General features: G+C 42.3%; 1 protein-coding gene across 1 annotated transcript in view; it reads right to left on the bottom strand.

Annotated features, from left to right (window-relative positions):
- The window catches only part of MTMR8 (myotubularin related protein 8), a 42,452-nt gene that overhangs the window by 11,894 nt on the left and 7,087 nt on the right, over window positions 1-23,471 (bottom strand). Inside the window, exons 2-11 of the mRNA XM_083596014.1 lie at window positions 22,271-22,525; window positions 14,470-14,627; window positions 12,259-12,387; window positions 10,352-10,486; window positions 9,377-9,509; window positions 7,997-8,106; window positions 7,152-7,277; window positions 3,141-3,190; window positions 1,399-1,599; window positions 74-202 (exon numbers count right to left, since the gene is read on the bottom strand). Of these exons, the coding sequence (XP_083452140.1) occupies window positions 74-202; window positions 1,399-1,599; window positions 3,141-3,190; window positions 7,152-7,277; window positions 7,997-8,106; window positions 9,377-9,509; window positions 10,352-10,486; window positions 12,259-12,387; window positions 14,470-14,586 (1,130 nt within the window). The 5' untranslated portion in view covers window positions 14,587-14,627; window positions 22,271-22,525. The remainder of the gene's footprint in view (window positions 1-73; window positions 203-1,398; window positions 1,600-3,140; window positions 3,191-7,151; window positions 7,278-7,996; window positions 8,107-9,376; window positions 9,510-10,351; window positions 10,487-12,258; window positions 12,388-14,469; window positions 14,628-22,270; window positions 22,526-23,471) is intronic.

The following is a 23,471-nucleotide window of genomic DNA, read 5'->3' as shown; positions in this document are numbered from 1 at the left end:
GCCAGGCACTCCTGTCTTCCACTGCTTCCTGCAGTTTGGTCAAACTCATGTTAGCAGCTAATAAGCAACTTACTGGAAACTAAATGGCAGTGTGTTCGGCCGGAGTTCCTTGTAAGCTGCAAATCCCTTATAGAGAGGGTTTCTGAACTCCTGCTTCTTCTGGAGAAGGAAAGGCCACAGGGAATGAGTCTTCTCAAGGATTCTAGGAAATAAAAAGTGAGTGATTACAGTAGCCAGTTTTTGATGATAGGAGATATAAACAAAAGGATCTAGGGAAGCAGAAGGGTGCTATAGAGGGAGAGAACTGCTGCAATTCAGCCAATCATAGGAAAGAACTAAAAGTGACATAAAACATGCTGCTGCCACCAAAAATGGCAGCCCTGTGTCAAGTTCCTGCATCCCTACCGTGAAGCATCCCTTTCAATCTTCCTGACTGTCACCATTACATTGTACACTTTCCCATCTGCAGTAGAACAAGGGTGGTGAGGTGAAATGAGCGGTGTGCTAAGATCAGGACACAGGTTAGTTTCTTGGCATATTACAAAGGGATATTACAGGGGTAACACATTCAATGGCAGGCCCAAATTCTTTGTCATCTGTTACTCCATCCATATACAGTCCCCCTTTACAGGTCTGGCATAGCAGTTCATAGGAGGCAAGACACACCATGGGGGTCTAGTGTCAGCTGTCCTCTTATCTTCTTGAGCTTCCTGCAAATCCTGAAGGTTTACATGGAGTTCCAAGAACACACCTCAGGCTGCTTCTGTGCGGGAGAACATTATGCAAATACCCTGCTGGATGAAACCAAAGGTCCATCTAGTCCAGCATAATGCTCACCACAGTGGCCAAACAGATTCCTCAGTGAAGCAGGACATAAGGGCAATAGCACTTTCCCTGCTGTTACCAGCTACCCAGCAACTGCCTCTGAACATGGAGGTTCCATATAGCCGTCAACTTCTCTCTTATAGATTTGTTTAATCCCCTTTAATGCCATCTCTAAAATATTTTCTGACTCAATGGGACAATGCATTTAAGAAACACATACACATTTGCGGGGGCCTCAACTAATGTTTTTAGAGCATTACAGTGGTACCTCAGGTTAAGTACTTAATTCATTCCGGAGGTCCGTTCTTAACCTGAAGCACCCTTTAGCTAATGTGGCCTCCCACTGCTGCCATGCTGCTGGAGCACAATTTCTGTTCTCATCCTGAAACAAAGTTCTTAACCTGAAGCACTATTTCTGGGTTAGCGGAGTCTGTAACCTGAAGCGTATGTAACCCGAGGTACCACTGTACTCTCCAGAGTTCAGGTGGGTTTAGGGAAATTATTCCTTCATTTTAATCTTCAGGGAACAAAGGAGAAAATACTGAATTTTGCCGGCTGGAAATGCCAACTCACTTCATATCTTCCCGGTCCTTGTGACAGGTCCCCAGGAAATTGCCGAACTGGCAGGAATAGACGTGATCGTGAATTTCAAGAAGACACCTCTCATTAAAATCAAATGCACAAGGAAACTGTTGCATGAGCTGCCAGGTACATTCAATGAACTGGGTGAAGACAGGAGACACTTCCTTGGGGTCCCCTTCTAGATGGCCACACCTGGAGAGACAGAAAAGTTTGAGGGTATCATCAAAAGCATTGCTGAAGGAAGACAATAGGTGTTTAACCTTCAGTGGATCCTCATCCTTCACCAAAGAATCTGGTCAGAGGTGTGGAGAATTCAGTTATCCTTCACAAAACTTCTACTGTAATTTTGGCTGGGGGTAGGGAAAAGACAGATTTTTAGGACCTCAAGGAGAGAATCAAGAAAGGGGATGATCTGGTGGAGAAGTAGCAGGAATAAACACTCTGGAGAGATTATTCTGATAGACCAGCTGACCTTATGATTATTGGTAAGGAGGTCTGGGCTTATCTGATGACTAGACAGAAGTTCAGCCTGTAAAATTATGTGTGCCAGTTTGAACTCCCTGAAGGAAAGGCACAATATCAAAGTACTATTATGGTGCCTTGAATGATTATAGCAATATCACTGAATATTCTGTAACAACTAAGATGTTAGTAGGATTTTCTATGGTGACGTTCATGCAACAAGTTTTGGCTTAGCGCAGAGCTGGCAGGGAGGAACTGGGTAAGAAGAGTATGATCTTCCAGGGTTCTAAATTGTGTGAGGAAACTTTGTGGATAGAAACATTTTCAAAGCATTTTATTGGTTCTTATATTTTATCTCATCTATATTGTTGTATACTACCCTGATATTTTATGATGGGGTGGTGTGTGTATGTGCATGCGTACAGGCAACTCCCCACCTGCACACGACCAGCATGTGCGTGAATGACTTGCGCATTGTTTCTGGTAAGAAAAGGGGGCAAGGTGGGGACAGAACAGGCTGGAACTTGCTTGTGCATGTTCTGATGATGTGTGCAGTGACCAGGAACAAAACTCCTCAATAAGCGGAGGACTCCCGTGTGTGTGTGTACACACCACCCCTGCCTGAGAAGGTTATGCTTGGGGATGGGCCACAACCCAGTTTTAGAGCATCTACCTTGCATGCAAAAGGTCTCATTTTAAATCTCTGTTGTCTCAAGGTAGGCCTTAAAAAGGCCCCGTGTGCTGTTCTGTGTAGATAATACTGAGCTAGACGAACCAATCATCTGACTTAGAAAAAAGCAGCCTCCTACATACCTAACTGGTGAGGGGTTTAGAGAAGCTGCACAACCTCAAAGGCAGGACTGAGTGTAAAAACTCGTAGTCCTTTGCAGCCAAGCAACTCCAGTTGCTAAGCTGGATGGGAGAGCGCTTAGAGAAGTTTGTCTTATCTGTGGAATTTCTTAGCACAAGTCCTTATCTTTCCTTGTACCAGTTCCACTCTAAGGAGTTCATCAGGTGCTATGCAGAGTTTCTCTCTCTGCATTGTATCCTCACAACAATTCTGTGAGGTAGGTTAGGCTGAAAGCTAGTGGTTCAAAGTCACCCAATGAGCTTCAGTGCTGAATAGGGATATAAATGTTGATGTCCCTAGTCATACTACAGCCCCTTAACCACATTGTAACATCAACGGAAAGCACTTGGCCAAGAAGAGCATATACAAGAAGGATCCCCTTTCCAGACATTCTAATCTTAGCACACAATTTGGATTTTACCTGTGTGAGAACTTGTGGCCCATTGCAATCCATTCCTTTTCTATCAGGACCTTTAATGATAAATTAGAGACAGAAATTAAATTACAAAGTGGCTTACAAAGAAAAATAAGTGGCACCATTCAGGGCAGAACATCAGGACTTACTTCGGGCTAAACAAGTGTAAGACCAGGCTGTCAGGTCCATCAGAAAAACCAACTGTGCCTAAACACCGTCCATTTGATCTTTCAGTGTGGCAGCACCTACACTCTGGAACTCTGCCCATTAACATTACGCAGGTGTCCTTGCTGTACTGTTTATAGCACCTGCTAAAACCTTTTCTGTTTAGACAAGCCTACTACAGTATGTAAAGCTGACATGTAATATTATTTTATAATGTATATTTAACTGCTGGTTTTATTTATATTTTGGGTTTCTGTTTTACAGTAATAGGTTTTTAACTCTGGTTTGCAATTTATTTATTATTATTATTATTATTATTATTATTATTATTATTATTATTATTATACCACCCTATACCCTGGGCTTTCAGGGTAGTTCACAGAATAAAATCAAGATATAAAACTATAAAATACATAATAAAAATAACAACCCAATAGCACCCCCCACACAAAAAACACATTTTTAAAAGGGCATAGGATGTAAATCAGATTATTGTATATTTTATGTAAACTGCTTAGAGGTGTGTGGTTTTTTTTTTAAAGCATTATACAGATAAGTAAATAAAAAAATCGCAAGCAATGGTTGATCTATCTGGAGCAGGAATTGGGCAAATTTTAACCCAACGAGGCTCTGAAGCAGGAAGAGGGAAAAGAAATCCTCAGCCCACATTTTTCAGTAACTGAAGACCCCACTTCCTTTTAATGAGAGTACTGGGACAGGGCTTAAGTGTGCTCTCACTGTGTTCTGCAGTCCATTTCAAATGCTGCAAGTCTTTCTTAATAAGGCAAGGGTGTCCTCCTGGATGCAAATTATCCAGACCAGTCTTTCCCAAACTTGGGAGTCCAGCTGTTTTTGGGTTACAACTCCCATCATCCCTAGTTAGCAGGACCAGTGATCAGGGATGATGGGAACTGTAGTCCAAAAACAGCTGGAGACACAAGTTTGGGATACACTGGTTTAGACAGAGGACAAGGGAGTAAGGTTTCTAGGGCAGAGTGCAGTGAAGCATTTTGGGGGGACCACAGCTTTTGCTTTTAAATTGTGGATATGTTTGTTACCCCCTGGGCTCCTTTGGAAGAACAGTGGGACATAAAGCCAACAACCAAGATAGTGAACAGCAGCAGCAATAAGCTCAAGCCTCAGTGCAGGAAACTCCTCAATGCTCTCCCCAATATTGCTCAGATATAAACAAATTACACTAACACAAATCAATCTGAAGTTCTTTCACTTAGGATTTCTAAAGGTTCTTCTCCCTCCTAAATACAGAGAAAGCTTAAGATTTTTTTTTGGGGGGGGGTAGAAATCATACCCACTGGTGGAGGAATGGCTATGAAAACTAGCTACGAAGAATGGAGAAGAGGGTCTCATGGGACCCTCTTCTCCATCCATGGTAGCTAATTTACCGTAGGAGTTGGGGTGGGGAGAAGCGGGAAATGGTAGCTACTACGAAAGCAACAGCGTGACGTAAAACAACAGAAGGCAAAAAGGTAGCCAGTTGTTCCTCTTGCACTGTGAATAACTGAACTGATTTTATTATACCATTGGTGTATATCTAATTAACTTTAAAAGGGTCCAGTGCAGCAATGGCAGCAAACAGCAGCAATGAGAAGCCTAGCATCAATAAATAAAGACATGGTCAATTCAAAGATCTTAATCGTTAATCGTATCTCTCTAGTACCCGAAAAGTAGCTGCTTGATAACCTTTGGAATATCATAGCAATTTCAGTTCTTTATTAAATCATGAAGCTCTTGCCAAATGCAGGTCGTTTCAGGGCAAGATCAGAACATCAAGAATTCTGAACATCAGCGTCATGGAGATGCTTTAATAGGGTGAGCATTGTGTGCAAAATAGCTCTAAGTGCCTGGCTATACATGAGGAATGAGGCAGTATAATTCTAAACTATACCACATCATGTATGTGTCATATTCTTGAATGCACTCCCACTCCACAGAAAGCTTATAGCATGTAATAAACAAGCACTTCACCATGAGAGATTTTAACACAGCCCTTTCCCTAATGTACTAGTGTGCTATAGGATTTTTTTATATATAGGGGAGGGGGAAGAATGAACAACAACACCTTCAGACTGATGTGGTATAGCCCAGAATTCTACTACCTCATTCTGCACAAGGAAAGCAGCAGCCTATTAAAGGACTGTTAATATGGCAAAGCAACATTTATCAGATCTTTTACAATTTTTCCTCTGCAGGAGGGCTTCTAGAAAGATGCCCAAGGAAGAAATGCATGTGGAGACACAGTAGAACTGAAAAATCCTCATTTCCCTTCCCACAAGTGATTTTTGCTTTCAAAAGCAACACCACCACACACTTAGATTTCCAATTCTAAGACAAGCATTTCTACATGATATGGGATTGCTCCAGCAGCCCTCCCATGGAAGAAAACAGACAACATACACAGATGCATGACTCATCTCCTCGAAGACCAATTTATGTCAACCTCAGAGCGACATAAAAAGCGAAAAACCATTTAGAATCATGAAATGCCTCCAGTGAGTATTTTTTAAGTGCCTGGAAGCATTTTGAGGTACACCTTGGGATCAGATTATGCAGTGCCGCACATACGCTTGTATCTTTAATTATATGAAATGCTTGTCGGCAACGCTGTGCTTATACAATGAGCATATGCATCTCTAATGTAGGACAGACCACGTCAACTTAGAATCCTGGCTGTGTGGAGCCCATGATATGGAAATTCAGCAACACATTCCAATATTTAATATCGTTCTTTTCGTTCAAAATAAATCTACCCTCTAATAAAGCCACACAAATATGAATTTGAATCTGATAGCCAATATGTAATGAAATCTCTGAAGCCAGAATGAGTCATATTTCTGTCATCCATTGTGCTGTTTATTTTTAGACTGCAAACCTGCATTCACTGTGGTGTGTGTGTGTTTTCAAAATTAGCATTTTAACTGCCTAATAAGTGTAAGGAAGCTTTAAAAATAATGCTGGTTGTGATTTAACATACAGGGCATTTTGCACAGTAATTCTTCAGCATTTTGCACAGTAATTCTTTCCTTACTATGTCGAGTAGCAGTAGCAGATATCAGGCAGACATAAGTTGATGCATATAGTTGCTAACTTTGTTTACTTTATAATCCTAAAAGGCAGCTTACATTACACGAATTTGAAATCACAAGTCCCCCAGCACAGTTCCTCTAGAAGGGTTTAAGCCTTTTTCCTCAGTGGATTATAAAGCTGTAGCATTCAAAAAGTATCTTGTTGTAAAAACTGGGGAGTAAACCCAAAGAGTGCTAATAAGCAACCTAGTACAACCCTTCACTTCAGTTCTCAAAGAATGTTAATAAATGAAACAATCTCAGTATCAGCTAGCATTCTTGGTTAATTCTTGGTTACCCCACATCACTGCTTGAAAATACAGTGGTACCTCGGGTTAAGTACTTAATTTGTTCTGGAGGTCCATTCTTAACCTGAAACTGTTCTTAACCTGAAGCACCACTTTAGCTAATGGGGTCTCCTGCTGCTGCTGCACTGCCAGAGCATGATTTCTGTTCTCATCTTGAAGCAAAGTTCTTAACCCGAGGTACTATTTCTGGGTTAGAGGAGTCTGAAACCTGAAGCGTATGTAACCCAAGGTACCACTGTATATAAAGAAGTCAAGGGGCATGTCATATATGATATATCAGAATCCCCCAGTCCCACCACTGTTCAAATTAATTAGATTAATTAGATCACAAGCATTCAACAGAAGCAATCAGATGCTTTAATTGGGATTTGTTTACACATAGACCAATTCTAACCATTTACATGAATCGACCATATGGTTTAAAAACAAAAAAGCGAAGACAGATCTTCTCCTGCTCTTACCATAAATCCCTTAAAGGTCCGATAAAAGGGGTCCAAGAGGAGGCTGGCCACTGAGCAGACCTGGGCAGTGCGATCCCAGCCATCAGAGCAGTGCACTAGGACAGTGGCACCTTCATCTTTCACTGCCTATGACAGGTGAGATGGCACACACAAATAAAAACATACCATATAAACCTCCTGAACATTTCACAGCAAAACATTTTGACTGCTGCTTTAAATAAAATGCTGGATTACATGATACCAATATGGAGAGAAGGCCAAACAATGAACTATGAAGCAGGTGGAGCCTAGAGGACAGATGGGGAACCTGTGATCCTTCAGGTGGTACTGGACTACAACGGCCATCATCCCTGACTGTGGGCCATGCTGGCTGGTGCTGATGTGAGTTGGGAGTTCAGCAACATCTGGAGGGCACCACGTTTCCCATTCCTGGCCTACAGAACACATGACCCCCTCCAACACCCCTCATTTAAGTAGGTGGCCCTCCATTTGTTTTTAATAGCCTGGATATGAAAAAACAAACCTATGATTTCCCCTCTATGGTTCTTGCCATCAAGGACTTTAACGATCTGTTAGTTTTTTCTGCTGTCCTTAAGAGTGCCCCAACACTGAACAACTTCCTAACCAAGCTGAATAGTGGAACTGCCTCCTCTTGAGCACACTGAAGTGCCAATTCCATGTAAAAGTCATGGAACTATGACAGGTTTAACACAGAAGACCTATTTTTCCTAGTGTTCATTCAAGATCTGCCTCGCCCAAGCACAGCCCAAGCAATAAAGCTTTCACTCCTGCTCTCCCATTTTTCTGATGACGTCTATCTTTGGAAATTCAGAGGTGGGCCTTACCTTAGCAAGAAAGACACCAGCATCCATTACAGCTTTAATGTGCCGTAACCAGCCAGAGTTCTCTAAGCCAGTAAGGAAATCACTCATTGAAGGAGATTTCGTTTCACACACTAAAGGAACAAAAGCGGAAGGTATGATAAACATACAACTGTCTCTATCATTATGGAAGTTTCTTCCAAGCATTGAGAAATTGTTTGTGTGAAGGCCACTCAGAAATTGCTACCCAATATAAATTCCTCCTTCATGTAGTCAGAAACTAGGGAGTCTTTCAGCCATGCACCTTGCAAAAGGCTGATTTAAAAGGCATGTTAACTGAGAAGCAAAAATTGTGTTTTTAATAATCTCTTGGGAGCCACTCACAAGTGGCTGGGGCAACCCAGTCAGCTGGGTGGTATATAAATAAAATAATAATTACTATTATTAATATTATCAGGTTACGTGCTTCGCTTTAAAAAAAAATATTTTGCAGATTCCTAAACTTCATTCAAGCATGGATTCCAGGGCAGTGTGAATAAAAATTCTAAATATCAATACAATATTAAAACAATAAAAATGAGATGGGAATAAAATCTGAGGAATATTAATCCAAAACGAAGTGGCAAAAGGAGTACACACCATTCGTCCCTTCTGTGGGAGGGTATGCCAAATCCAGGGCAAAACCACCAAGAAGGCCCTATCCTTTGCAGATGCATAATGCATCTCTCCAAGAGATGGAACTCACGGATATGAAAACCTTAATGCTTGGGCAGGCTGGAATGAAAAGAGGCACTCCATCACTGCTATGTACCAAAGGTGAAAAGCCTTTGGGGCATCCAGTCACCTCACAAGGTACCCTCCAAAGTGGAAACACAAACTTGTGTGCAACAAAGTGCCATCAGGTACCGTTCTGATTCAGCTGGCAGCTTGTGAGAAGTGACAGAAAGCCAGCTTATTCACTCTGCAGGATCAGATTTCCCTTGGTGATATCATGACTGGAGAGAATCCTGCCTCCAAACAGCTTGGCCAGGAATGATTCGACCCTCCTCCTCCATATAAAGAAGTTGGTCACTTCTGATTTCACAAGGAGGACTCTGAACTCTGCAGCTCAAATAGTTCAAACCCTCCTTTCTCAATATGCTTTAAAATTAAAATGCAGGTGTTTATCCCCCACCAGCTTTCATCTCTCTAAATATTGCTTTTTAGAGCAAGCTGTAACACCAGCAAGCCACTTCAGCAAGCCGGGAGAGCTGCCAGGTTATTTACTCTCCTAATCTCTTGCCTGTCCCACACCTGCAGAGTACACAGGCTCCTGTGTCTACAGTAATTGCCTGTCTTACAGCAAAGTAGCTCAACAGGTGATCATCGCAAGTGGCCAGCCAAAATAAAAAAAACCAAACACACCTTCCAGTAGCTTCTGCAGGCTGCTCCTCATAACATGGATGTTTTCGATACCAATGAATTTAAAACGAATGTTGTCGTAGTTATCAACATTCTCATAACCCTTTCCAGCTGCTCGGTTGGCCATGGCATTCAGCTGGAAAAATTGGGTAGCAAAAAATGATTATGCACAGCCCTTTCTGATACATACACACCCACTGGCCCTCTTTAGCATTATTTGAAAAAGTAACTTAAAAAGTGGAATTCATGCTATATACAGTGTGGTGTCTCACAAAAAATTCTAAGACAGAAACTAGAACATTATCAGAACTGCAAGGCTACAATCCTACAATAATGTTCTCCTCTGTCCCCTAGGGATGCTAAGTATTAAATGATGCATCACTGTCAGTATTTTTTGCCACATCCTGCAAGTAGCAGCCGATTAAGAGGAGATAAATATGCCTTCCATATGCTTTGGACCATAACTCCCATTGCGCAGGCTAGGGTTAATGGGAGTTTCTGCCCAAAACATCTGGAGAGCATCAAGTTGCAGAAGGCTGATTTAAAAGGCATACTAACTGAGTAGCAAATATGAAGTGACTGGCAGATCCTTTTGTGCATGTGTGAGAAGCATCAGTAGTGTCAAGAGCTGGTAACGCTTTTTCTGCTGACGGCCACATTCCCTTGTGGATAATCTGTTGTGGGAGGTACATGCAGTGGTGGGCTGGGGAGAACAAAATGTGAGCAGGTCACACTCTTCTCTATCTTTTTGCCAACCTCTTTCCTCCCCTTTCCCTCCTTCTTACCACCTGCAAGAAGTTAGCCCAAGGTCCACATGAAGCAGTCCAAGGACTATGTAAGGCCCACCCATGAAACTAGGAAAAGGATGTAATGATTCCCCTCCCTAGCAGAATCCCTTTATGGCCACACTGTGTTTAGGCAATGTCAAAGTCAGAGTTGTTGACCACACAAGTGCCCACAGATCCCATGAAGTGATACCTTTGGCCTTGTGTCTACAACATACATGAAGGGACTTCCTGGATTGGCTTCCCTAAGTGCTTGCAGCAGCTGTTCATCCTCTGGGCAACGAGCACTTAACCCAGACAAGGGCTGACTACAACGGCATATTGCAGCCTGAAAGACACAAGAGTATGTCACGTGTAGCAGGTAAGAAGTTCTCCAGCACAGAATTGTGCAGTAAGGCACCTGCTTTTCTCCACCCACCACTTGCAGATAGAAGCAGCAGTGTATTAAGCAATTGCCTTGGTCTGCCAACATGCATAAATATTATGAGAGAAACTTTTATGAGAGTATACAGAAGTGACACAGTTGTAGGGAGGGAAACCAACTTATCTTTTAACAGCTGTTTGAAGTTTATCTGGCCTGCCAATGCTTAGGAGGGTTAGGAGAAACAGCTTTAATTCCAAGAATACCTCCTTTTGGATGAGACAGTGCCTTTTGTGAAATGAGATCATCACCCTCATATCCATTTACTTTTGATCATCATTCTTCTCCCAAACCAGTGACAATGCTGAGTAACCAGAATACTGGCATGAAAACGCATATACCACCAACCAAGGGAAGTTCCCCCCAAATGCAGTAACAAAATAATTCTGTCCATACTTGAACCTAGGGCACTGCAAGGACAGCAAAGTTAAAAGCTAAATGCTCAGCGTTTTATTCCACAATGAGAACCAGTGCCATTTAAATCAGGCCAACAATGAATAAAAGAGGGTTCTCTGTTGCAAGCTATTTCCTGTTTCAAAAAGCTGAGATTAGCAGAGTTGAAATATAATTAGCTGAACATTGCCCAACATAACCAGATCTGTAGTTTTCAAGAAGAAAAATGCTCTTCTGAATTGATCTGAATGAAGTGTTGCCACCAAGTTCTGTGCAAAATGGAACTGGGTAAGAGAGTTTCAGGTGAGACCAAGAGGAGAAGCTTACTGCTGTCCATGGGGTTTCCCATAAAGAGATTCTGGCAAGGCCCCCACTGAGTCACCACAAGGCCAGAGCCAAGGCATCTGTGTGCACTGAAGACTTCACCAACACTTGCAGGCTGAGGTGCGTATAGCCAGGAGCTGGTTCTCCCCATCATTCCTGCATTGTCTCCCTAGGACAATGTGGGGTGTGTGTGGAAAAGGAGACACCAAAAAATTGCTGTACATGCCTCAGCCAGCCAAGAGCTAATAGTCATCAGGAGCCAGTAGTTGCTGAACCATCTAACTTTACTCATTTCACCTCCACATCCCCTCCACAAATTGTGGATGAAACCCAGCTGGAAAATCAGAATTCCGGGCTCCTGATTTTAGGAGTCCAGTTTAAAACTGTAATAATATTTAATTTTAAGAAGCTGCTTTTCCTCATCTCTTCTCTAAATGAAATTCTTAAAAAGAACATCTAGTCAATTTAGGATGGGCCCCCCAAAACTGGGCAAAATAATTTTGGCCATGCTATGTCGTAAAGCGACAAATCATGGCCAAAATTATTTTGCCCAGCCACTTCTGTAAAATGTTGCCAAGAAGTCATATGGTATGGTAGAGGAAGAGAGAAGACATGAGCAATATTTACATGTGTTTAAAATGTAAAGCTAAAATAGTTTCAAGGTAGCAATTTCAGTACAAGAAGACAAGACTGCCCTCTGCATCAATAAGCATTGCCCAAGGCTTGATCTATCCTAGCGGTGGGGAACCTGTGGCCCTCTGCATGTTGTTGGACTTCAGCTCCAAATATTGATACTGATCAAGGAAGATGGGACCTGTTGTCCAGTAATGTCTGGAGAGCCATTGGTTCCCCACCCCTAGTCTACACATACAGCACAATCAGGTTGAGTCCTGAGGAAGACGACGGGATTGACTATGGAGGAAGACCAAAACCCCATGAAAAGCAAAGCATGTGTTACTAACATTATTCTCTTTGTAGAAGTAGGAAAGTGCTGGTATCCGACCCCGGCTTCGAAACTTTGAGCTCCCCAGCACTGTTGCCCTAGTAGCTGCTTTAGGCACCACTAGATCTGGAGAGTATGTGCTGCAAACCTAAGATACAAAAAGAAATGAAATGGAGAGAGGACTGAAATCTTAAATTATTAACTCATTGAGGCATTTATTACAGGTTAGCAATTAGCAGCTGCTGGCTCTAACAACTCAACATTGATATTAAAGCTAAGTTAGCTGCAAATGTGTTAAGGTGTTTAGCAGTATTTGTTCAGAATCAGCAGGAGTAAGATACTATTGCTACAAGCAAGCACCAAACACTCATTCTAAATTGCTCTGACTGACAGAATGCACAACATTACTGTTCATTATGATCTAGAAGAGTGTCTTCTACAAGTGATCTTTCTGCAAGTGTCCTGGACATGTAAGGTCAGTTTGATTAACAAGTCAGACCTTTTCAGTTGTAGTTTCACTGTTGTACAATTCCCAAGGGAAAGCTCACCAAACCCAACAGTAACTGTTTTCAGGAGATGTGTTACAGGATCCTTTTATGTGTGGTTTGTTTCAACAGTCTTTTATAGAATGCAAGGCTAGAGAGAAGAGCAGGTTTTCTCCCTGACCTTGTACTGTTTCTCATAGATTATTATCTCCTTAATACACCTTATTGCAATGTAGCAATATAAAAGCTTGTATCCCAAAACAAGTGATGCATAATTAGTTCAGTTTTATCCTTCCTTAACATATCCAACCTTATTTTATAAAATTATGGGCCTTTTCCAAATGGCTTTCCAGCCTTCCAGAGCCCCATCCATGGGATGTCCAAATCACTTAAGACATACTTAACCAAGTTAAGAGTAAAGGGAAAATAGAAGGGGTTTTAGGGTTGGTTTTCTTTTTTGAGATTCTTTGTCTGCTGCCCCCAGAAATCAAAGGTTCCACCTCTGTACTTTCAGCATTCAGCTTCATTCTATTGGCTCACATCCATTCCATCACTGCCTCCAAGCACTGGTCTAACACCTCACCCACCTCTCCTGATTCAAAGGGAACAAAGAGCTAAAGCTCGGTGTCATCTGCATATTGATGACGTGTCACTCCAAATCTCATGACAACAGCTCCCAGAAAATTCAAATAGATGTTAAATAACAACAACAACAATTTTATTATTTATACCACACCCATCTGGCTAGGTTTCCCCAGCCATTCTGGGCGGCTCCCAACAGAGGACTAAAAACAGAATAAAACTTCAAACATTAAAAACTTCCCTAAACAGGGCTGCCTTCAGATATATTCTAAAAGTCAGATAGTTGTTTATTTCCTTGACATCTGATGGGAGGGCGTTCTACAGGACGCACACCACTACCGAGAAGGCCCTCTGCCTGGTTCTCTGTAACCTCACTTCTCGCAGTGAGGGAACCGCCAGAAGGGCCTCAGCGCTGGACCTCAGTGTATGAGATGAACAATGGGGATGGAGATGCTCCTTCAGTTATACTGGGCCAAGGCCATTTAGCGCTTTAAAGGTCAGCACCAACACTTTGAATTGTGTTCGGAAACGTACTGGGAGCCAATGTAGGTCTTTCAGGACTGGTGTTATATGGTCTCGGCAGCCACTCCCAGTCACCAGAGCATGGGGGATAAGATGGAATCCTGCAGGATACCAGAGGACAACTTCCATGGTGCTGAACAGTAGCCTACTTTCTGGAAATGGACCTGGAGGTAGGAGCAGAGTTACTGAAATACAGTGCCCCCAACCCTTACCTCCCTGAGCTGCCTCAAAAGGATACTATGGTCAACAGTATCAAAAACTGCTCAAGGAGTAGGAGCAGGGGCACAGTCTCCACATCTCTCTCCTGATAAATGTTATCAACTACGATGACAAAAGCTGTTTCACTGCCACAACCAGGTCTGAAGCTGGAAGGGATTGGATCCAAGCAATCAGCTTCCTTTGAGCATGCCTGAAGTTGGACTGCCAACACCTTCTCAAGCACTTTGCCCAGAAAAAGGCATATTTGCCACTGGAAAATAGTTGGTATTCTTCTGCTTATTTATATCCTGCCTTTAAGGATATTCATCTTTTGAAGCAGCTCACAAGTAAAATAAAAAATACATGAATAAAATTAAAATGAAAAATGTAACGAGCCATTGGAATGAAACACTGCATTAAGCTGCTGTCTGAACAGGAATTACCTCATAGTCTTTGTTAAAATCAGTTATTTCCCAATAGTCATTTGGAATCCCCATGCGCTGGTAGTCTACTTTGACATCTATCAGCTTCCAGCCCATCTCCCGGTTCTCTTTGGGCATTTTGGGATTGTAAGAGAATGCATAAAGCTCTTCCGGTTTCACTAGAGCACAAAAACAATTTTGAAAGAGGAAAAAGTTAAGTGATTGTGTAAGCCAGAATCCTTCATAAATCACAGGTACACATACACACACACAAGTGGAATCAGGAGTAGGGATGCATTACTCTGCAAATGTGCTCTGCTGGGTTACTTGTTTTTCCAGTTTTAGGCTCAGCGTGCTTTATTTATGCTTTTTTAAAATAGATAAATAAATGTGCCAATTTAAAACGGCATACGCTTTTCTTTTCAAGTCAGCACAAAATCTGTACTCATTTTTTTGGCAATTCCCCTAATATAATTATTTTCTATGGGGTCTGGGTGGGGACAGTTCATTCACTATTATACATATTTTTGCACACACGTTCCTCTAACATATGCTTTTTTTATATACACATTTTTGGTGGGAAAACTGCATTACAAAAAACTGCATCACAATTCAGAGAAGTGTGAATTTAAAAGGATAACTGTGTTTTGGTTTAGAAGGTGTGAATTAGGTAAAATAGAATCACAGAACTGTCGGGTTGGAAGGGAGCCTGAGGATCATCTAGTCTAATCCCCTGCAATGCAGGAATATGCAGCTGTCCCATATGGGAATCAAACCTGCAACCTTGGTATAATCAGCACCACACTCTAACCAACTGAGCTATCCAGCTGATGTTTGAGCTGTAGCAGTAGAACAGAACAAATTTCTCCTCTATCCTCATCGAGAGGTTTCCTTTGTGTTCAGTTTTGTTCCAATTTCAGATTTTGTTTTAACAGCCTCCCCCAGCCTTGGGAAAAAAAGCCCTTAAATTACTAATTCACACAACATTTACCAATGTTCCCTCCTATTCATCTACATATACATATGATTGTCCATTCCACTGTTAAAAGAAAGAACAAACTTTCATGAAGCTTCTGCAACAGGTTGAATGGGAGGTACATGGTTTTTAGGTGCCAAGAAAGAATATTTCTATTTGCCCAAGCCTTTAGGCTCCTTCTCAAAACAAAACAAAACCACTGATACTTTTATTGTTTACTGTTGTTAAAAAGAATTTTGGTGCTCTGTGAGGTTATAAGTTTTTATTGTGAAAGACCCATGGATATATTTTAGAATACCACTATTATTATTATTAATTACCATCACCATCCAATTTTCCCCCAGTCTGGGAATTGAGGTGGCTTATAGATGAAAATACAAAAACACAGATAAAATAGAAAAACCTAAACCCTAAATTCTACACTTAAGCAGGAATAACCAGCTGCACAAAAAGAAGATGGGGGACATCTGGATTGTACACAGATAGGATCTAGGGATCTTCGTAGACTACAAATTTAAAATGATACAACAGTGTGATGCAGCAGCAAAAAAATAACACTATTCTACGCTGCATCAACAGAAGTCTCTTGCTCAGCTCAAGAGCAGTGACAGTACCACTCAAGTCGTCAAGTCAAGTCCTTTTATTACGGCCAATGACCGCAATAAAGTATCAAAAAATAGTACCACTCTATTCTGCCTTGGTCAGACCACATCTGGAATACTGTGACCAGTTCAGGGTGCCACTATTTAAGAAGGATGACAAGCTGAATGTGAGCAGAGGAGGCAACCAAGATGATCAAGGGCCTGTAAACCAAATCTTATAAGGAACGGTTGAGGAAGCTGGGTATGTTTAACATGTAGAAGAGGTGATGGAGAGGAGATATGATAGCCACTGTCAACTGTCTAAAAGGCTGTCACATGGAAAATGAAGCAAGCTTGTTTTATCCTGCTCCAGAGGCTAGGATGTGAATACTGGACTCAAGTTATAAGAAAGAGATTTCAGCTAAACAATAGGAATAACTTTCTGATGGTAAGAGCTAGTCAACAGTGGAATGGACTCCCTTGGAAGGCTGTGCACTCTCCTTCATAGAAGGTTTTTAAGCAGAGGTTGGATCTGTCATGCATGCTTTAGCTGAGATTCCTGCATTGAGGGAGTTGCACTAGATGACCCTCAGGTTCCCTTCCAAATCTACAATTCTATGATTCTATGGATGTGCAATAACCCCAAAAGATGCCTTTGTACATACCGTATTTTGCGCCCCATAGGACGCACCGGCCTATAGGACGCACCTAGTTTTTTGGGGGGGAAATAAAGGGGAAAAAAATTATTCCCCCCCCCAGGTGCGGGGCTGGAAGAACCAGGTCGGGGAACAGCGGGAAGGCGCGCTCCGCCTCCCCGCTATCCCCCGAGCTTGTGGGGCTGGCGATGGGGAGAAGTGCGCTGAGACCGGGACTGCAGGCACCTCTGTGCAGCCATCGGGAGCCGGGCGGGACTTCGCGCCCCGCTCCCGATGGCCGCGCAGAGCTGCGCTGAGCCCGGGACTGCAGGCAGCTCTGCGCAGCCATGGGGAGCTGGTCTCCCGAGGGTTGCGCAGAGCTTCCTGAAGCCTGGAGAGTGAGAGGGGTCGGTGCGCACCGACCCCTCTCACTCTCCAGGCTTCAGCGAAAGCCTGCTTTCACCCCATAGGACGCACACACATTTCCCCTTCATTTTTGGAGGGGGAAAAGTGCGTCCTATGGGGCGAAAAATACGGTATATGAACAAAACCTGTAGGTAGCCACATTGGTCCTTTGGAGATGAAGTCAAACATAAAAGCATTTATAGTACTTTTATCATCAGAGGTTAAGAAAGCTTTGCAGACCCTTCTGGTGAGGCATTTGACATTATCAAGATTTCTGCTCCCTCTTACATAGTACAAGGTCGTGGGGGTGGGAACACCTTGCTCTTTTCTCTGGGAAGAGGCTTGTTTTGGTTTTGTGCTTGCATTCAACAAGAAAAGAGCCAAAACAAATCCAAGGTTTCAGCCCACAGGGATCATATTCTCAGCCTAACTCCAATCTTAGTGTAGAATGTGAAAACATGTAACCTTGCTGATTAGGACCAACCAAAGAAGTCTCCAAAAAAGAAAAGAAGGAAAAGGGGAATAAGCAAACTTTTGCTGGATGTTAAAGAGGAAAAAAAGAACCAGGGAGAACACATCCAGCTTGTGGGCTTCCCAAAGGTATCTGCTTGGCCACTATGACACAGGATGCTGGACTAGAAAACCATTGGCTTGATCCAACATGTTATTCTTATGTTTTTGGGAAGCAATATGCAGAATTAATTAGATTAGGCTCATGTTGCACCAAAGACTAATGAAACAGGCAGCAATGGCTGCTCTCCCTTGGAAATCAGAAAAACAAGCTGTCATTCTGTGGTGTTTCTAGCACTAATTGGAACACCTGGGTTTTGCTGCTTGTGTGTAGGTGCAAAGTTGATCATGTGGGTGCCTGAAACTATCTAGTTAATGCAAAATGCAGCAGCTTGGCTGTTCACTGTGCAAACATATCACCATCTTATTGCACCACTGCTTTAAAAAATTGAACGCAAGTGGAGGAAAGATCCAAATGAATGCAATCAAACACTGGTAAGGGCTCATTATTGAGCCTACCTAGTGGCAGTGAAGGCAGAAAAGAAGGCATACTTTGCTGACTCCATTGCATTCTTATTTTGTCATCTGGCAGAGCTTTTCCGGGTTGTATGGGGCCTTTTATAGGCTGGCCCAAAGGAGGTGATAGAACCAACAGTAGCTCACTATGACTTGTTTGCAAAGCATTTTGAGGATAAAATTGCTTGCATCCACCAAGACCTTGACTCTGCTGTTATAGCAAATGGCTCTCATGGGGTGTCTAGAGCACAGTCTAGTCCTGTTGTGTTGGATGAGTTTCAGTTGGTAAGGCCTGAGGATGTGGACAAGGTGCTAGGATCAGTCAGGGCAACCACTTGTGCTCTAGACCTTTGTCCCTCTTGGCTGATAAAAACCAGCAGGGAGGGAACAGCTGGCTGGACCAGAGAGGCGATGAATGCATCCTTACGAGAAGGGGTGGTCCCTGCCTGTTTGAAGGAGGCAGTGGTAAAACCACTCCTTAAGAAACCTTTCCTGGATTCAGAAAACCTAACTAACTACCGGCCAGTTGCTAATTTCCCTTTTCTGAGCAAGTTTCTGGAATAAGTGGTTGCAGACCAGATTCAAGCACTTTTGGAAGAAATTGATTTTCTGAATCCATTTCAATCAGGGTTTAGGCCCAGTTTTGGCACAGAAACTGCTTTGGTTACCCTGTATGATGACCTCTGTTGAGAGCGAGACAAGGGAAACATGTCCTTGTTAATTCTTCTCGACCTCTCAATACCATCAACCATAGTATCCTTCTGGAGCGACTGTCTGAACTAGGAGTGGGTGGCACTGCTTTGTGGTGGTCCAGTCCTACTTGGATGGTCATTCCCAGAGGGTGTTGCTTGGGGAATACTTTTCAGCCCCGTGGAATCTTCAATGTAGGGTTCCACGGGATCAATCACATCCCCCATGTTGTTAAACTTCTACATGAAACCGCTGGATGGGGTTATCTGGAGGTTTGGAGTACGCTGTCAGAAGTATGCAGATGACACTCAGCTCTATTTCTCCTTTACTACTGCAGGTGATGCAGTGGAAGTGCTGGACCAGTGTCTTGCCTTGGTAATGGACTGGATGAGATCCAACAAACTGAGACTCAATCCAGATAAGATTGAGGCACTGTTAGAGGGTGGTTCCCTAGACCAGATGGGTGGGAGGTCGCCTGCTCTTGATGGGGTTACACTGCCTGTGAAGGAGCAGGTTCATATCTTGGGGATACTACTGGATCCTTTGCTGTTGCTCGAGGCTCAGGTGGTCTCAATGGACCGGAGTACCATCAGTGGTCCAGCTATGCCCCTATCTGGACAGGGATAGCCAAACTACTGTTGTCTATGCTCTGGTAACCTCAAGGTTAGATCACTGCAAGGCATTATATGTAGGACTGCCTCTAAAGAGTTTGGAAACTTCAACTAGTGCAGAATTCAGTGGCCAGGTTACTCACTGGAGCAAGACAGTTTGAGCATATTACACCAATACTGGTCTGACTGCACCAGCTATCAATTAGTTTACGGGTCCAATTCAAAGTGCTGGTTTTGACCTATAAAGCCTTAAACGGCTCAGGACCGCAATACCACAAGGCCTGCCTCATTCCATATGAACCTACCCAGATAATCTACTGAAGCCCTTTGTGTGCCTCCTCCTCGAGGTCTGGAGGGTGGCAACACGAAAACGGGCCTTCTCTGCAGTGGCTCCCTGTCTGTGTAATGTTCTCCTCAGGGAAGTTCACCTGGCGCCTTCATTATACACCTTTAAGCACCAGGCAAAAACATTCCTTTTTAACCAGGCCTTTGGTTGATTTGACTGACATCCTATGCCCTTTTAAAATGTGTTTTTTGGGGGGTGGCTTATTGGGTTGTTGTTATTTTGATTACACATTTTGTGGTTTATATTTGGATTTTGTTCTGCGAACCACCCTGAGACTTCCAGGAAAAGGCGGTATAGAAATTCAATAAATAAATGTATAAAATTTCACTGGCTGCCCATTAACTACTGAGCCAAGTTCCAAGGGGCTGGTACTGTTACACAAAACTTTATACAGCTTGGGAGTTGATTCCTAAAACAGGATCTCATATCTTATATCCCTTATATCCTCTGCAGAAGAAGGCATTCTGCAGATACCACCTCAGCAGGTCTGCTCCATATAATGTAGGAAGTGGGACTTTAATGTGGCAGCATCTACCCTGTGGAACTCCCACCCATTACTTTTCAGACAGATGCCGTCTCCATTGGTCCCTACTGAAGACTTTCCTTTTTCAGTTATTACTGTTAAATTACAATGAGATGCTTCACAGGAAGCAATTCATAAAGAAACTGAAATAAATAAATATGTTTGCTTGTCATCTGAACCTGATAACCTCATCTGCCTAGAACTGTTACAGCAAAATGATGCTCTTGGGTTTGCTGGGAAAACATGGTAGCTCTCTGAAACATTATTGTCAAACTCAGTGACAGCTTTGAAATTCAAACAGATCAACAATAACTCACTCCCTGCCTTTTCACTCCCTGCCTTTCCAGGCCTCCTTCCTTTCCGTTGCAAAATGCAAATCCAATCGATAACTTATCCTGTTGACTCTCAAGTAAGCAGATTCTCCAGAGACAGATTGGTCTCTGCCAGCATCTGATAAAATAGCCAGTTTGCCAAACAGGTAATCTTCAACCGTCAGTCACCCACTAGTGAATAATGAGTAATTATTTGTGCTCTGCTGAGGAAAGACAGTGTGGGATTCTGTGGAGGTACTGAACCACAACAAAACTATGGGTATTCAAGCACAAAAGAAATAAAGACCACGATGCCCTAAATTAGAGAGAAAATGGAAGCTGCTGGCAGGACTCTCTAGTGCAGCCCGCCCCCCAATCTGGTACTCTCCATTTGATTCCCATCAATTCTCATCAGCCCTGTTCTAGATGGAACTGATGGGAGATGTAGTCTAAGTCACCTGGAGGACACTAGGTTGAGGAATGCTGCACGTGAAAGATATTCTAATCTCAACAGTGTCCCGAGGAGCTTCATCAGGCCTATGCAGGGTCCCCAATACAGCCTGTAGGATTTCTTCCAGATCCCACACAAATTGCTCTGTCTTCGAAGGTGAGGAAGCCAGCTCATCCATGGCCCATTATTACATGCAATAAGGTATTAAGTGCAGATAATTTTTTTCTGTTATCATATAGGTCCTATAAACGCTGAAACAGTATCTATTTTTTCCAGTTTTAGTGACTAGAGTAGGGTTGCCATATGTCCTCTTTTCCCAGGACACATCCTCCTTTCCATGGGTATGTAAAACGAGAGTCATTATAGCAATCCATAGTTAAAAGTAGAAGTCAGCAAATGTGTTCTCTTTTTTGCTCTTAAAAATATGATTCTAAAATGAAACTGATAATGTAATTGATCACCACACAATCCAGGCACTTTTCCCTCTCAACAATAATTACTTTTGAGGGTTGCTTTGTGGTTTACTATGGATTTCATGTGTTTTATTTTCATGTGTGCTTGTGCTCTTAAATACACTGTAAGTCACTTGGAAAGCTTCTTTGTGCGACAAGCAACTAACAAATTTAATTACTACCCACCAACATCAAATCACTGCAGAATTTTTTTAAGCAGAATACAAATACTCTTGACTAGCAATCAGGAACCTGCAGCCCTCCAGATGTTGCATGGCTACAGTTCCCATCATTCTTGACCGGCAGGGACTGATGGGAGTTAAAGTCCAAAAACTTCTGGAGGGCCTCAGGTTCCTTCTTTAAAGGGCCAAAAGATTTTTTTTTTAACTTTAAAGACAATTTTAATCTATACAAACACCAAAACAAAATTAATGTTTTAATTATTACCAACATTCTGAGAGGAGAAAATGCAAATTATTTCCACTCTTTTAACAGCGATGGAAACAGTTGGAGCTATTGATGCTTTCCTTTCTTCCTGTCTGGTTTAACAAGAGCTCAAAGTTCAATAACCAAAGCTCATCATCAACAAGCACTTGCATTGCCAGGGTATGAAATATAGGAATCAGACCATTGGTGTATCCACTCAGTACTGTCTGCCTTGGCTGGCAGTGGAAATCCAGATAGACAGGTGTCATTTTTTGCATACCTGGAGATGCCAGAGATTGAACCTGGAATCTCTGTCATGCAATGCAAGTATTGTATCACTAAGCTAAGTTCCTTCCTCCATATGGAAGCAAACTGCACTTTCCAAGTACCTGGTTGAGAAAGTTTCAGCAGGGAAGTGTAGACTTCATGACAGTCCCGCTCATGACCAATAATAAAGTGAGCAACACGGAAATTCTTGCAGTGAATAAGCAGTGGACAGCCAGATGCGGTCAGAGGCAGTTTCTCCACAGTAGCAATATGGTGGTGGAGAATCTGTAAAAAAAAAAGAGGAAGAAAGCTTACAGAGTCAATACTGACTGCAGCTTAAAAAGCCATTCTGACTGAATTCTAACTAAAACTAGAGACTATTTACATTTTAGAAAAACCAAATAGTATTTATGACTGAGAACTACAGTTTGTCATGAAAGATGTAATTTTACTTCTAGAAAGTTAAATCTCTCAGTTAGGCCATCATACACCACAGCAACATTATTGTTTACTAAGATGATTAATTTCATAAGCATGAATTAAATCTCAGCTGGTACAGATACTTTGAATCAGGCTCATAAACAGCTACTTTCCTGGGGCAAGTGTCTCCAGGCAGGGGTGCTTTATAGGAGTAGATTCACTTTTACTTTGAAGGCACAAATGACTAAGATAGGGATGTGTGGGCAGGAAAACTGTGGGCCAGATGGGGGAATTGCAGACAAAAAATGTTGTATGAGTTATTTGCTAGCCTGCTTTAAGATTTTCCTTTTCATGAAATAAGATTAACATAGTGCGAGAAAAAATATGAAAAGGAAACTATTAATTGGGGTAGGTGGGTGTGTACTTGTTGCAGTATGGAGATACCATTTTGGTAATGCAAAGTTGAGCAAATGTTGCTTACATTTTATAGATGCAAACTTAGTCCTCAGTCAATTGATGTTTATCTCTAACAATTGCTATGGGCTTAATATCATGTTAAAAAACATCACCAACACCACTATAGAAACAGTATCAGAGGAAGTATGCTCCTGAATACCAGTTGCTGAACAACAAGCTGTGCTATTGCCTTCACAGATCGCTTCTGGCTTCCAATACACATTGAAGTGACTGCTGATGGTTCTGGACCACTAGGGCTGCTTTTATCCATATGCTCAAGAAATGATCACCAGACAAATCCTGAACACATCATAGTACATTAAAAGCTCTGAACAAATTAGGCTTGTTAAATAGACACATGGACATCAATACAACCCTTTAGGTCACAAGACACCCCCAACCTGTCTCCCAGTGCTCAGCAAGAGAGTTACACTGCACTCTGACATT

The sequence above is a fragment of the Podarcis filfolensis genome (genome assembly GCF_964270895.1).
Source record: "Podarcis filfolensis genome assembly, chromosome: Z".
Taxonomy (NCBI): Eukaryota; Metazoa; Chordata; class Lepidosauria; order Squamata; family Lacertidae; genus Podarcis; species Podarcis filfolensis.
This window is presented reverse-complemented; position numbering and strand designations above follow the sequence as displayed.